A 17,160-nucleotide genomic window follows, 5' to 3' on the forward strand; every position below is an offset into this window, starting at 1 on the left:
AAAGGACAAACATCTTCCATTTGACTATCATGACTGGAAATAAAAACAACATTGCATTGAAATTTGCACAAGTAACCACAGAACTTTGAGGCCCAATACTGAGTCTCGGCATAAATAACACTTTATAGCCAGGATTCATGAGAATGAGAAATGTTAAACACACACACACCAAACACACACAAAGAGAGCATAGGAAATAGTTGTTTATATAAACAATACATAACACGCATATGCATACAGTGCCTTCTGTCTGAGAACTCGGATAAATCGGAATATTTCCGTAATACCCGGAAACATCGGATACAGCGTCCACAAGGCCAAACGTGGCCGCTGTACCCGATGAATCGGCTATAGTGGATATCGGATATATCGACATCCTAATTCTATCTCCCCAGAGTAGTGAGTATAGCCGGAGTTTATAATCATACTAATAAGAAGAAGGTTGATAATGATAGTAATAAATCAGTAATAACTGCACACCAATCTCTCATGCTTTCCCCAGGGCCTTAGGGCCTCTTTCATCCATATGATTCCTTACTTGCAGTACAACTTGCTCAGCTCAACTTTTACTTGTGCTCACAGCAGGACAAAGTGGGCGAGCCAGGTCCTTGTTTGTGACCTGATTTAATTAACTATGCAGTGCAGGCCACAGATGTGCAATCTTCGCCAACGTTGGAACGGCGCGTAACGGCAAACCGAGCAAACTTTTCATCGAAGTCCCGTCGCTTCACTGGACAGACGGCACAGACCATCGCCCTGCGACCTGTTGTGAAGTTTTCTGGCGATTGCAGTACTCGACTGTAGACACTGGGGAGAACAAAGACCAGCTGATAGAAAAGAACCACTTGTTACGACGACACTGTTTGACCGTCCATTTCAAAAAGCTGCTGCGGATATCTGTTATTTCAGGGGACACAACTACTTAGTCCTGGTGGACTATATCTTAAGATGCATTGAAATAGGGCATCTTCCGCGTATCACTGCAGAAGCTGTGGTTGGAAGACTGAAAAATATGTTTATACACCATGGTATACAAGAACTCCTTGTCATGGATAACGGAAGACAGTTTATCTGTTCTGAACTTTGCTGCAAACTGGGAATTTGATCACATTACATTCAGGCCTTATCATCCTCAGTCGAATGGAGAGGCCGAGCGAGCTGTTCAGGGCTGTCCCGAGTCAGGGTGACCCATCTCTGGCACTTCTGACGTATCGTTCAACACCAACATCAGCTACAGGAAAAAGCCCAGCAGAACTCATGTATGGAAGGAGCATCAGACCTACTCTTCCAACACTTCCTTCGAATCTCAAGCCCGAGTCCTATGACAGAGCATCAATCGAATCCAAAGATAGCAGAGAGAAGAAGCGTAGTCAACTGAATTTCAACAGAAGAAATGATCCACTCCAGTTTCCTGAACTACGGCCAGATGACATTGTCTTAAAATTAGACCATGAGAGACAGTGGAGGAACCCAGCAGTCGTAAAAGAAAGGATCGCCTCAAGATCTTACCTAATCCAGACATCCATGGCACAGTACCGAAGAAACAGACGACATCTGAAGCTTACCAGAAACTGTCAGGTTTTGTCGGAGAAGAAATTACTGCAAAGCCCAACAACTACGGTAGGATTCCATTATCGCCAAGTTCCTCATATTGGCCCGCAAGTAACAAAGTCACATACCCACACAATTCCAATTCCCAAAACCTTAGCAACCAGCCACAGAGCAGATGGACCTTCAATAAGAAACAGTCCTGTGGCAACCAAGTCTCACGAAGACAGCCGCCCAGACGTTCTCATATTTGGAGGTGCTACCAAGAGCCCTCCTTGCAGTGATGGTGGTTCTGTGACGTCAACACACAGACAACCTCCAGTGAGGACAATCTTCCCAAACCTGCCCACTAGTTAATCATCAACAGCAAACAAGAGCACACAATAAAACGTTCACCACCATAAAATCACATTCTTAAAATATTTACTGTTTGAGGATAGAAGAGTTTGACAAGATCTTGTTACATTTATAAACAGGTTGGCTCCACGATGGCCTCACAAATACCTCCAAGATGCAAAATCGTGTCGTTTCGTGTGGAAAATAATTGCAAAATCATCACAGAACACTCTAAAGGCGTTTAGAACCAGTTTGCATTATTCCTGTAAGTGTTAGGGGGGAATTGGTAGGAGCTCGGTGGGTAAACTTCATTTTCCTGACTAATATCGCTTATTTGCACGATATACACAATGCATTTTGAACGAAAATTCTTCATTCTTCAAGTCAGTATTTATTATATTCTGTATTCTGAAGCAGGGGAACATATGTAAATGTTAGCAAGAAAAACCTCACGATTTTGTGACTTAAAGGCGATTCCTGGCAAAACAGCATTTTGGGGATAGGGGAAGCAACTCGACCAGTGTGACTCTCCAGAGGGTCCAGTGTTCATCTAAATGCTCTGGAATAAATCAAGACCCGCGCAGGTTTCTGTTTAAAAATAATTTCGGAAAGAGTGATATTGAAGTGATAAAATGAAACAATCGGACAATTTTACTTTAAATCGTCGGAGGTTTGATAGTAGGCCAATACAAGCCAAAATTGTGAAAGAATGAACGAAAATATTTCAATTTTGGATATCTATTCGAATAGACAAGACCCTATTGAAAAAGAGAACATACGATATGTGGTGGTTTCCTTTATCAAAATATGATTTTTGAGGGTTTGAAGTTGAGCTTGTCTTAATTTCATTGACCTGGTCTACTTCATTCCTGGAGAGAGGGGATGGGGGTGGGGGGGTGTTAACGATACCGAGAGTGATCGTTTTTGTACATTTTACGGTTATGGAACCAATTATTTTTCCCTTACGTGTGTGTGTGTGTGTGTGTGACAGGCTGGTGGCGGCGGGGGCGGTGCTGGCCGGTGTCGGAGGGTGTGGGATGTTGGTGTGTCTGCTGCTTTGCCTGCACGCCTATTTCATCTTCAACGTCCGTGACCAGGCCAACCAGACCACAGTGAGTGTAACACTCAGTCTTCCTCGTATACAGCAGTCGGATTCAGCGTGCATGACTGTTTTTACATCGAGGTTTACGCAGCCATAATCCGCCTGGGGCTATGATTGAATGTTCTAAATCAACATGATATGACAACAATATCAGCATGTCGTTGTGTGCTTGAAAGAAATTATGTTTGTGAAATAATATTCATAGGGTAAAGCATTACTACACTAGCAATGTTTTTGCATATTATTACTGTTATGAGCATTTACGCCTAATCTTGAAAATAAGCCCAAGGCGTTTACAAATAGAACAGATATGTAAATATCAAAAAGAAAAAATTGAACACAAGATACCAAACATCATTAGAAATTATTCTTTTAGAAACAATTCTTTCTTGCCGAATAACCTCGCCGACAAAAGATGTCGCTCCTGTCTGTGTGTATACTCGTGAATGAATCATTTTCAGCAATACTTTATTTTTGTCATAACGCGTCGTGTTGTTAACTGTATCAAAGAGGTCTTTCTGCAAACTATATCAAAAACAAAATGCTAAAAGACACACACACATCTTTCAAGATCAAATTACATAATAATGGAATATTCTATCTTCACTCATCCACAACTAAAATGGAATGGGAATTCTTAAATGTAAAAGGAATACAGAGAAGCAATATAAAATAACATTCATCATGCGATAATTCCCATGGAAGAAGCTTAACTATCGATAAGCGTGCATAAGTCACATACCTAGCGAGTTGACTGCTTGAAACAGTCGACAGCCTAAGGGAAACCCAAAGGTAAACATAAATGACGAGACTGCCTTTGGTCGGTATGCCAACCCAAGCCCATCTCCATCTGCTCCTCTCATTCTGCAAAGTGTGGAGACTGCATGGGAAAAAATATGATGTTTGCGTTGTGTTCGTGCAGGAAAGCAAACTTCTAGTTCTTGTGAAGCTGCATACAATCAGCGAACGTCCAATTATAGTTCGAGCGATAACCAGAATAGCCCACCTGGTTTTGCGTCATGCATTAGGAAGGATTGTGTTGATTTTTACATGATTTGGATGTGTTGAATCAATATCCGTTGGAGGCCAAGTCGTAGTTGTTGAGCATACTGAGTTATTGCATAAAATCCAAAATGGCCGCCACCATGCAGATTCGTGAATTACACGTTTGACGCACAGTTGTCTTTCTTTCGTACCTAATGTTTTCCTCAGTCAAGAACATGATTTAGATAACGAAAAATGATTCATACTATCTTAATTTTATACTATTTAGGCATGCTTTTATGATTTTTGCTTTTCCAAGGTGGCCACCATTGGAAGAAAACAGTACCTTTCTTGCTCATGATTGGCATACAATATGAAGTCAATAAATCTGGCAAAGTGAATACAACTGTTGAAAAGAAATCGCAAGCCTTCTTTCATTCGGGGATTGTAGCATAAAATGATTAATGGTTGCATGTTTAGAAAGTAATGAAATATAAACACGAACAGTCGATCGTGTCGAGAGCCATGCAATTACTGATGCCCACTTTTCGTATCACGGATTTGTGTACATTTTCTTTTCTATTTCGATGGTGTTGATGAATATTTGATTATAGCGCTATAAAAAAAAAAATATTATTATTATATTTTATTATTATTATTATTTAAAAATAAAATATTATTATTAATATGCTGCTATGGCATCTCATTTCGGTTTTGGAATACTTGACAAGGCTGTACTCGTTGTCCCAGCGTCAACCCAGCTGAGAGATACAGATACTTTTATTGTAGTGTTGGTCAGGTTGATCCTCGAATGGGTCTTCCAGTTTGAGCACACTCAGCTCTGGTTAGGAGCTGGCCACGGGACGTGAAAAAACAAATCCATCGTGTTCTTTACAGCGTTTGAGAATTTCTGGTTTGTAGTGCGTGTGTGTGTGTGTGTGTGTGTGTGTGTGTTTCCCTCGGATTTCAGTTCCCTTACGACATAGATATTCCTTTCGCCACAGGCTAGGATGTTTCTTGCCACTGGTTACATCGCTGATTTCACGCACACACACACACACACACACACACACACAAAGTGTTCGCTGATACTAAAGCTAACTTCAGTTCTTGTACCTCCCCCACCCCAGCTCCTCAATCCTCCCAGAACGTGGACCATTTCAAAACTTGGATCTAACTGCCTCAGTTATCACTGTGTTTTAAAATATTTATATAGCATACCTCCTACCGTGTATGACTTGTGGGAACTGGTGTGGGGGGAGGGGAGGGGGGATATGCGTACATCAAGCATCTGCTCACTTGATGCAGATATGATGTACGGAAAAGTCCTCTTCATTCTGCCATGTACATACTCGGTGAACCCCCCTCCAGCCCCCCCCCCCCCCCCCTATATACGCACACTCACACACGCGCTCACACAGACAGAGAGAGAGAGAGACATACATACATACACACACACACACACACACACACACACACTTAAACATAGATACATACATACATACATACACTGATCTATGTTGTGACCAAAAAACATTGAAATGCCAGTCCACTGTGACACCCAACATTCACACACACACACACACACCACACGCACACTCTCACTCTCTCTCTTAATTGGCATAGATCTATATTGTGGTCTAGATCTGTATTGCAATCTAAAACAAATAAAATGCCGGTCGACAGTGACACCCCACCAACCACACACACACGTGCGCGCGCGAACACACACACACACACACACATAAACACACGCGCGCGCGCATATCGATGTAGATCTATAGTGTGATCGAAAAACAATTAAATGCTGGTAGACAGTGACACCGGAGATTAGAAAAGAGAGATAAACCACTCGCGGCAGGCCCCTTCTTACTGTCTATAACAGTGCTGAAGCCGTTTTGGGGCACACACGCAGTGCGGAAGGATGGGGGTAAATCACCCTCTCCTTCCCCACCTGGGGTCGTATTCAAGACAAAATTCATTTTGCCTTCAGGCAAGTTATCTTTGACATGGTTGGGACCCACGGGTACAGTTTACCTTGAAGGATAAGTTAACTTCGTATTCAGGGCACACGCAGTTCGCAGTTCGCTCAGACAGCTAACCAATCGTCTTTTTAAAAAAAATCGATGATTCCCTTCTGCTCATGCTTTCAGTTTCACTTCTCATCACATCACAGCTCGACCATTGTCGATAGAGTTCGCAAAACACGTGCTATCTGTAAAGCAAGCCTGTTTTCCCTTAAACAAAGAAGAAGAAAAAAAGGAAAATGCTGCAAATGGATCCGCCATATTTACCTCTGCTTCGTGGGTAGTCACCCTTGGCAGGTAGTAAGGGTACATTGCCTTCGGGTTTGTAGACATGCGGGTAGACGCTTGTGTTCATGAATACTGGATATTGCTTTCCCTCAGGCAGTTTGCCCTGCCTCCGGCAGATTACCCGCAGGTGCACATTTACCCTCTGGCACGATGCTCTCTTGAATATGGCCCCTGAAGGAAACTGGTCCGTTCTGACGGTTCAGCTGCAGTAAAGCGAAAGTTAAGTTATGCCTGGAATTTCCCACGTGTAGTAAGATTCGCTGTATACAATGAAAACCGATTCATTTTTGCTTGGTTTTTAGCACGTTTGCATCTGCTTGAATGTAGATAATATAAAAAGAAAATAAAGTAGCTCCCCCCACCACCAACTCCCCCCCCCCCACCCCCCCCTACTTTCTGGTTTACATCACCATTTCTTCAACAACAACAAAAATATATATATATATCAAAACATAAAACACATATTCAGCTCTCTTCTAACATCTGTCTATACATACATACATACATAATTTCATATAGATCTATCAGTATGTAAATCTAAATCTATCTATATGTACATAATCATATATATAATTCATATATATACGAACGCTTCATGTTGCCCGAGCAGACCGTTGTATTGTGCTCTATCTCTCTCTCTAAGTCTCTGTCTCTCTCTCTCTCTCTCTCGGGAGTTTTACATGGCTGTTAAAAGCATCTACGATTCTGCACTTGTATGTGTTCGTGACAAAGGTATTTATTCAGACTTTTTTCAGTGTCCAAGAGGGGTTAAACAAGGTTGTATGCTAAGCTCACAGCTGTTTTCCTTTTTCATCGGTGAATTGGCAGTGGAGTTATCAAAGAAGGGGAGACATGGAATACAAATGATACCTGGCGCAACAGATTTGTTCTTAATGCTATTTGCTGATGATGTTGTTCTCTTGTCTGACACACCCATAGGGTTACAAAATCAATTAAATGCCCTTAAGCAAGAAACAGACAGACTACAACAAACAGTGAATCTCGATAAGACCAATATTATAGTTTTCCGCAATGGAGGTCATCTTTCCACTCGTGAAAAATGGTGCTGTGGTGATAGGGAAATAAAAGTAACCAATACATATAAATATTTAGGAATGTTATTCACAACAAAATTGAGTTTGACATCTGCGTGGGATGAAGCAAACAGAAAAGGGGAAAAAGGTGTAATCCAAATAAAATCACTCAGGAGACTGCGTTCGACTGACGCTTTCCTTTTGTTTGGGCGGGGCAAAGGCAGCTCATGAATAATGAATGCGTGTCGCGGCGCAGGCTGCCTGGCTTCAGCAATTTCTGCAAGTGGTTTATCTCTCTTTTCTAATCTCCGGTGACACCCCTCCCCCATTCACACAAACACACACACACACACACACACGCAGACTTTGACCTAGATCTATACAATGGTCTAGATCTGTATTGTAATCTAAAAACAGATTGAGATGCTGGTCGACAGTGACACCCCACCAATCACACACGCACGCACGCACACGCACGCGCTAACACACACACACACACTTTGACCTAGATCTGTACTATGGTCTAGATCTGTATTGTAATCTAAAAACAAATGAAATGCTGGTCCACAGTGACACCCCACCAAACAAACGCTCTCTCTCTCTACCACACACACACACACACACACACACACACACACAATTATATATATATATATATATATGTGTGTGTGTGTGTGTGTGTGTGTGTGTATGTGTGTGTGTGTGTGTGCGCGCGCGCGCGCGCGCGCGTGAGAGAGAGAGAGAGAATATAGCAAGAGCTGGGGTCAGCATGACAGCAAGGTAACAGACACTGACCCACCACAACAGACCAAAGCACAACAGGACACCCATGGTCGTAACATACAATCCAGCGAACTCACCACTACGGGCATGATTTCATGAGCTACAACCGTAACTCCACACCAGTGAGCGCATGCAGAAAGCCATGCCCACACCTATTCTGGCGGAAAGAGCCTGCCGGTCGATAAGAACGCTATTGATGCATTCAACACTACCTGCCGCTGAACCTGAGGCTGACCCTGGCTGCGTCAGGTGCAACAGAGGCACAGCGCGATGTGCTGCTTGTAGACACCACCTTGTGGAATCCCGCACCTTCAGAAGCTCACAAACAGAAGAGTCATTTAACATCAGGCAAAGACTCACCTGTGACAGCAGGAACATATCTGTTCTGTTCTGCGATACCTGTGCACACAAGCAATACGTGGGTCAGGCCCAGAATTCTCTCCGGGAAAGAAAATACCAGCACAGGTCTGACATTGGTTTGAACATTTCAGCAAAGCGAACGTGGGTCACCATGCACTTCCACGAGCGTGGCCACATGCAGGACAACATAAAGGTCATGACCATTGAAGAAGTACATCTGAAGAATAAACAAGCAAGGCTCAAGAGGGAACAGTTCTGGATGGCGAAACTGAGGACAGTCCACCCTTTTGATCTCAACACGCAACAACTGGATATTCGACCTGAAAGCTGAGTTTGACGATGACGATGGATCAGTTCCAGAGACAGAATGGTGTGAATGCTAACTTGTGTGAAAACAACAACTACTACTACTACAACGACGACGACAATTACTACGATTACTACTACCACCACCACAACTACTACCACTTCCATGACTATTACAGCAACAACAGCCACTACAACGACGACGATGATGACGACGACAACGACGACGATGACGACAACGATGACCGCTACAAGTACTACTGATTGTGGGTGTTGAGGTGACGCTGGAGCTGATTCTGGTGATGGATGTCCTACTGTTCTATTTCATTCTGTTGTTTATTTTATTTTATTTTATTTATTCATTTTTTCATCAATTAATCATAGATGTAAAATTCAACCCTTTCCCTTTCTTTCCCCTTATCAGTACTTTTCTTGGATGCCTCTCTTTTTGTAATACAGCCCATTGTTCTCAACGATTTGATTGTTTATAATTGTAAACGCCCCCCCCCCCCCCCCCCCCCACCACCACCACCACCACACACACACCTCCTTTTTTTAGTCATTCTTATTTATTGATTTATTTATCTATTTGTTTATTTATTTACTTTATTTTTCATTTCTTTTCTTTCTTGTTATTTTTTTAAATTAATTTATTTATTTTTTATCTTTATATTTTTTTAATTCTATTATCATCGAGTTCTCAGCTCCCTCTGTCCAGTTGATGACCGATCGCCGATCAGACTTCCTTCTGTGAACTTCAACAACCTGATCTCCATTCCCCTCTACCCCCACTCGTCCAACAATCGTAAGCTCTCTGGTCTTAAAATTGCATCTTTTAACGCACAGTCTGTTGGTCCCAACTGCAGAGAGAAAAGAACCGCTATTTCTTCTTTTATCGTTGACAACAACATTGATCTACTGTATATTCTGGAGACGTGGCTCAATCCCTGTGGAGACGAAGCAGTATGTGCTGATCTTGCCCCCAGTAGTTATGCCATCTAGTCACTGCCTCGTGCCTCTGATCGTGGCGGCGGTATTGCAGTTATTTGTAGAGACTCTCACTCCCCACCTTACCTTCACCTCCACATTTTCCTTCACACACTCATCCTTCGAATTGCTTCAAGTGTCCCTCACTTCCCAAGCATCGCGTGCTGCACTTCATGCGTGTGTATCACCCCTGGCCCAACTCTGTTAATAAGTTAACGGAGACCATGTTCTTTGAACGGTTTCCTAATCTTTTGGACCCCTGTAACTGTCTTCATGGAAATCTGTGTCTTTTAGGGGATTTTAACTTTCATGTTGACAGTTCCACTGATCGTAGTGCTGTAAAATTCTTGGAACTTCTAAATATGTACAACCTTTCTCAGACTGCGTGGACCTACCCACAAACATGGTCATACTCTTGATTTGGTGATTGAGAGGCCCAGTGATGGAGTTCATCGATCGTCTGATGTGAATCATGAATTAGAGTCTGACCATTTGTGTGTAAGATAAGATAAGATAAGATAAGAATAACTTTATTATCTCCAACTGGAGAAATTTGGTCAGGTGCATTATCACAACATAGACATGTAAACAACATGGGGACCATAACTGTGAAAGCCAACAACAGCCCCTACAAATATTACGAAGATACAAATGTAAAAAATATCACATACATCGTTTCATACATACATCCAGAAAGAATTAAGAAACATTATTTGAATATAATTATAAACATAGCCTACTATACTGCACATTGATTATAATAGACAGATAAGAATAAAGATGAATTGCGGAAAACCACAACCAGATAATCAGCACACACCCGCACCCCCCACCCCCCACCCACCCCACACACGCGGATAACTTGATTAAACAAGAGTAATAAACATATGTTCTCAAATAAAAGCATTTCACATATTCGCTTTTAAAAACATTGCAATTAGTTAGTGTCCTCGACATAGACATCCCCTCCTCTGTGACAGTGTATCGCAGAGTGCGCAACATTCGTGCTATTGACAGGGCAGCTTTTCGTGACGACCTGAAATGAGGACTTGAGTGCTTTTTGGACTGTTCAGCTGACCAGTACAACACTGCCCCTTCAGGCAGCACTGGACAAGCACGCCCCTGCATCTCATTGCAGGGTGTCGTCCAGGAAGGTGTCGTGCACATGGTTTGGGCTTCTTGGTGAGGAACTGCTAGCAGCGAAGAGAGAGAGGCGACATGCGGAAGCACAGTGGAAGGTATCTGGTTTAACTGTCTACAAACAAATCTACCAGAAAGCCAAGAACTTTCTTACCATTCTTGTGCACAAACCGAAGACTCTGTTTTTCAACACCAAGATCTCCGAAGCTAAATCAGGCAAAGAACTATATTGCATTACAAATAAGCTTTGTGGCAGAACAAAATCTTCTTTGCTTCCTTCCATCCATCTATCCATTTTCATTACTGCCCAGTGTCTTTTCAGATTTTTTCTGCTAAAAAATTGTTAACCTCAGGAAAGAATTGGATTCACAGTCACTTGTGTCACATCCCTTTAGGAAATAATTTAAAGGTGTTCCTTTTGTTGCTTTCACACCTGTTTCATCGACAGATGTACTGAGTGTGTTGAAAAAGTCTGCTCCAAAAACATGTGACCTGGACCCCATTCCCACACCACTACTGTATGAGTGTTTGGGTGTTGTTTTGCCTGCACTTACAAAAATTATAAACGATTCTTTAATTTCTGTTGTCTTCCCTGATGTATACAAAACTGCACTTGTTAAGCCCCTGCTAAAGAAAGCCACTCTGGATCACACTGACCTCAAAAGTTTTCGCCCTGTATCCAACCTTGTTTTTATGTCCAAAATGATTGAAAAAATTGTTCTCTCCGAACTTTCAGACCATTTAGTCAGCATAGCACTCTTCTTTGTTGAAAGTAGTTAATGACCTGTTACTGTCTGTTGATGAAAGTAAACTATCTGTGTTAACTTCGCTCGATCTGTCGGCTGCGTTTGACACAACAGACCACAGCATACTCCTTTCCAGACTTGAACATGTTTTGGGGATTCCCTCAACAGTTCTGAGTTGTTGTTTTTTGGGGGGTTTTCATACCTATCCAACGGCTTCCAGATTGTCTCTTTATAATTGTAACTTTAAGTCTGATCCAGCCCTGATCTCCTATGGTGTGCCACAAGGCTCTGTCCTGGGCCCCGTTCTGTTCGTTCTGTACACTGTTCCTCTTTCTGTTGTCATTTCTGGCCATTCTGTTCTTCACCACTCTTTTGCTGATGATACTCAGCTACAAAAGTCTGCAGAACAAAACCAGGTACATATAGTCTGATTCTGTCAATGCAGGATTGTATTCTGGATGTTAAATCCTGGATGACATTCAACAAACTAAAGTTTAATGATGACAAAACTGAAGCTATGATTATTTCCGCTGCAAGAATGTCCACATCTACTTCTTCTCCTGCCTCTATTGTGGTTGGTGATGCCACAGTTCAGTTTTCTAAATCAGCAAGGAACCTTGGAGTCATTCTTAACTCAAACCTCAGCATGCATGCTCAGGTTGTAAACCTGATACACATAGTCAATTGTGAACTTCGTCGCATCAGCCCTATCCCAGTACCTTTCTGTTGAAACTACTAAAACTCTTATTTCTGCTTTTGTGCTGTCACGAATTGACTACCGTAATTCTCTTCTCATAGGCTGTCCACAAAATATTCTTCAGCGAATTCAAAAGCTTCAAAACAGTGCTGCCCGTCGGACTCTCAGAGTCCCACGTACGGATCACATTTCTCCTCACCTCTGCACTCTACATTGGCTACCCATTGAAGCGAGAATTAACTACAAAGTTGCGTATCTCTGCTATTCTGCTTTCCACTCCGCAGAACCTACTTATCTTTCTGACCTTATCAGTGTTTACACTCCCACAAGAAATCTCCGCTCTTCCTCTGACTGTTACCTTTTGAAACTTCCTCGTGTGAATACAAGAACCTATGGTGGACGTTCTTTCTTCTTTGCTGCTCCTCACATCTGGAACAACCTTCCTCATCATATCCGTGCATCTGATTCTATTTCTGCTTTTCGCTCATTACTAAAGACTCATCTTTTTAAAACCTATCTATAAGTACTCTCAGCTTCCTTTTCTCCAACACCACCCATGTCAGCTCACGTTGGATGTATGTGGAGTGAGAAAGGGAGAGTGTGAGTGGGGGGAAAAGAGAAAGAGTGGTCATAAATATTTTATGTTACTTGTGATATTTTTCTTTCATGTAAAGCGCCCTGAGCTCTTAGTGAGAATGGGCGCTATATAAATGTACATTATTATTATTATTATTATCATCATCATCATCATCATCATTCTTAATCTTCTTTTGATTATCCCCCCCACCCCCACCCCAACCCCTTTATTTTCTTTCTTTCTTTCTTTATTTTAAATATCTATTCATTTTCTTTATTTATTTATCATTGATTTTTATTTCATTTTTCTTATTATTTTTATTATTTACCGTTTTATTTCTCTACTGTTGATTGAGTTACTCAGTAAGTTAGGTTTTATGGAACTTATTTTTTGACAGTAGAAGAAAATAGACAATTGCAATTCTTTGCTCTAGGCGAAACCTGGCATAGTGAAATTGCATCACAACATGTACGTCATGGCGTGCTTGCGTCATAATAGCTGCGTAAGAGTGACCCTGGTAACTGTCCCTTGAAGGAACGTGATCGTTCCGAAAATTTGGAATATTTGACAGATTGATGTGTTTGTTTTTCTTCTCTCTCTCTCTCTCTCTCTCTCTCTCTACTGTTGATTGAGTCATTCAGTAAGGTGTTGTTTTTTTTTTGGGGGGGGGGTTAAACATTTTTTTAAATTCCATTTTGGTAGGTTAACATTTTACAACAACAACAACATCTTAATGGACATTTATAAAGAAGAAAAAACAAACAAAGAACAAAAAAACCAAACCAAAACCAAAAAAAAAAACCCAAACAAACACCATAAATACTCTGATAGAAACAGCCAAGCAGCTGGATTATACACTGGTTGGTTATCATCATGGAGTATTATCATTCATTTCTTAAGATCTTACACAAGCTGTCAAGGAATACAAACTGTCAAGTATCTTAGAACACGTTCACAGAAAGTGAACACCTCAATCATTTCTTATGAATATCAATAAAAAGAAAATAAATATGGGTGGTTAATTTTCGTTAATCATGAACAGGTTACTAATCATTTGTGATCAATAATTTGTAAGGCAGCCATCTGGCAGAGAAAATGGTATGGTTAAAGTTAATGTATGCATTATATTCTTCAATTCTATATCGAGTTTTTACTTTGTTCAAAAAAACTTATATTTGTGGAAAGCTGTCCTCAATTTTACATAAATATAAGTAATACGTTGCAAACAATATTATAAAACACAAACACAAAACAGCATCAGTTGTTATTGTCACATCATGTCCAAATAGCACAAGTGATTCTGTTAACTTTAAATTTCATGCGTTTACACATCTCTCTTTTATCAAGTCCGTTAAAGCGTTCCAAAACATTTGCACATAATTACATTTCCAAAAAGCATGATCAATACTGTCTTTGTGTTCTCTACAAAAACTACAGTTGTTATTATCCGTAACACCAATTTCTTTTAAAACAATTTTTCTACATAAACATCGGTGTATTATTTTCAGCTGAAACCATTTCAGCTTTACATCAACTATCTTGTGTGCATGCATAAAACAAGATTTCCAGTTATGATGCATCAAAGGCTTTAAGTCCCATTTCTCACAACATTTTGGTTTCATATCATTTTCAATCAACACATCATGATATGGTCTTGAGCCTTTAGAAACAGAAAACAAGTGTTTGAAGCAGAGCGAAGTATTTGTGTGTCTGTTGCTATCCACATGAATATTATGCTTTTTAACTAATTCGTTTATTGTGGATTTATATGGAAATCAATGTGCAAATCATATTTTTCTTTGAAGCGTACATATGAAAAAACTTTACCATCATCATCAAAAAAACTGTGCAAGACAATACACATCATGATTACTGAGCAGTCTGGATATAATACACTTTTTACCAATTTGAACACGATTATTATAACACAATGGCTCTGCAAGCAGTTCCGCTGAGTTTTTTGGTTCACATTTATAAAAGAAAATCTTATAACTTTCAAACACATTTGTCCAGAACTGGTTATATTTGGGCAAAATTTAAGAAAAACTCTGGACTATATTTATCAATAGCTGTCCATTGGGGGAAGTTACACAACAAAAGGTGCTTCCACTTGTGATTTGATTTTTCAGCTTTACGAATCCAGGAAAGCTTTAAAGATAAGGCAAACAATTTAACATCAGGAAGACCGATGCCAACATTTTTTTTTTTACACTTTTATGAGCAGTTTTACGGCTAATTTTATCTGGTTTATTGTTCCAAACAAACTTATAACAAATATGTTGACGTATTAAAAAATGTATCTGGTGGGTTTGGCAAAAGCAACCACAGATGAGTCAGTTTGGAAAGAATAACAGATTTCAGAATTGCTACTCTGCCTAGAGGCGTTAACTGGCGTTCTACCCATATCTTATACAAATATCTTATTTCTGCTAATCTCTCTGAATAGTTTATAGTTACACACTCTTTTAAATCATTAGTAAACCAAATCCCTAAAATTCGGAATCTTGTAGGATTCCAGTCCATACCTAAATGTTCCATATAACGCGTCTTAGAATTCTTTTTGCTCCCTAACCAAATAGCACTAGTTTTGCTTGAATTCAAATAGAGACCTGAGACACAGCCAAATCTATCAAGAGTTGTAACACAACATTCAAAAGATTTCCTATCCCCAGCAAGTAGAAATTCTGTATCATCAGCATATTGGGTCAGTTTATTCTCAACATCATTAATTATTATTCCTCAGATATCCGAATTTTCCCTTACCATTATAGCTAATATTTCTACACACATTACAAATAAATAAGGTGATATAGGGTCTCCTTGTCTGCAACCTCTCTTAACTTCAAACCAGTCAGAGACCTGACAATTCAAAATCACACATGACTTAATATTTGTGTAAAATACACTAATTCATCTACACATATTTTCTTTGAACCCAAATGCCTTTAACACTTTAAACATGAAATCCCAATTTATTGAGTCAAAAGCCTTTTCGAAATCTATGTTCAGTAATAAACCTGGTAGATTATGTTTATCTAAGTAAGCTATGGTATCATATATCAACCTCAAATTATCTCCAATGTATCTATTTCTAATAAACCCTGTTTGATCTTCATTAATAATGTGAGGTAATACTGGTTTCAAACGGTTAGCAATACAAGATGACCCAATTTTATAGACTACATTTAAAAGAGAGATGGCTTTCCAATTTTTCAAATATTGTGTTGGCTTATCACCTTTGGGGATACACGTAATCACTCCTTCCTTTTGCACAGAAGACATTTCTCCTTTCCTGAAACTAGCATTAAGTGCCCTAACAACAAATATTCCTATTTTCTTCCAAATGACTTTAAAAAATTCTGCACTAAAGCCATCTGTACCTGGACTCTTATTATTTTTCATATTTCTAATAACTTGTGCCGCTTCCTCCATTGTAATCATACCCTCTAAATCACTTGCTTCTGACTCATTCAAACATGGAATATAATTCACTAAATTTTCAATTTCACAATGTTCCACCCCAACATTCACATATAAAGAGCTATAAAAATTATGTACTTCATTTAAGTTATCCTTTTGATTTGTTAGAACATTGTCGTATTGATCAATAATTTTGGCTATGTGTTTACTAACATAATGACGTTTTTCTAAATTACAAAAATATTTACTAACTTTCTCTCCCTCAGCTATCCATCTAGCTCTAGACCTTAATAATACCCCTTCCATTCGCTTCTCTCGAATATCTTGTAATTGTTTTTGTTTAATTTCTAGAACTTTAATATCTTCTTTATTTATATTTTGATATTCATCTAAGTTACAAATGTCTCCTTCTAACTCTCTTTCTTCTTCTATCATTTTTTTCCTTTTTCATTGAAGCATAAGAAATTGTTCTCGATCGTATTTTCATTAAAAGGAAGTCAAGAAAAAATGTCATCAGGAACAGAGAACACCAGTTCATCATCCGGTGTGTCATCAGAATACATATTAATAGCATTTTCTTTTTTAACATTATTTATTTCCATATTTATTTCATCCACATATGCTTTATCCTTTAGAAGAGATGTATTTAATTTCCAAAACGTATTGCGTTTTACATTCTCGCTGAATTTAAGTTTCAACGAAATGGCTGAATGATCTGTTCTGTACCCATATTCTATGTCAAATCAAATCAAATCAAATCAAATCAAAAACACTTTATTAATCCACATGGAAATTAAGTTGTGCAATCACAGGCTCATTGTAAAC

At 39.7% G+C, this 17,160-nt stretch overlaps 1 protein-coding gene across 1 annotated transcript in view; it reads left to right on the forward strand.

Moving 5' to 3' along the window:
- The window catches only part of LOC143275084 (uncharacterized), a 65,614-nt gene that overhangs the window by 23,584 nt on the left and 24,870 nt on the right, over nt 1-17,160 (forward strand). The window contains exon 3 of the mRNA XM_076579152.1: nt 2,876-2,996. Coding sequence (XP_076435267.1) covers nt 2,876-2,996 — 121 coding nt within the window. The remainder of the gene's footprint in view (nt 1-2,875; nt 2,997-17,160) is intronic.

This window comes from Babylonia areolata, chromosome 29, assembly GCF_041734735.1.
Source record: "Babylonia areolata isolate BAREFJ2019XMU chromosome 29, ASM4173473v1, whole genome shotgun sequence".
In the NCBI taxonomy this organism is placed as follows: Eukaryota; Metazoa; Mollusca; class Gastropoda; order Neogastropoda; family Buccinidae; genus Babylonia; species Babylonia areolata.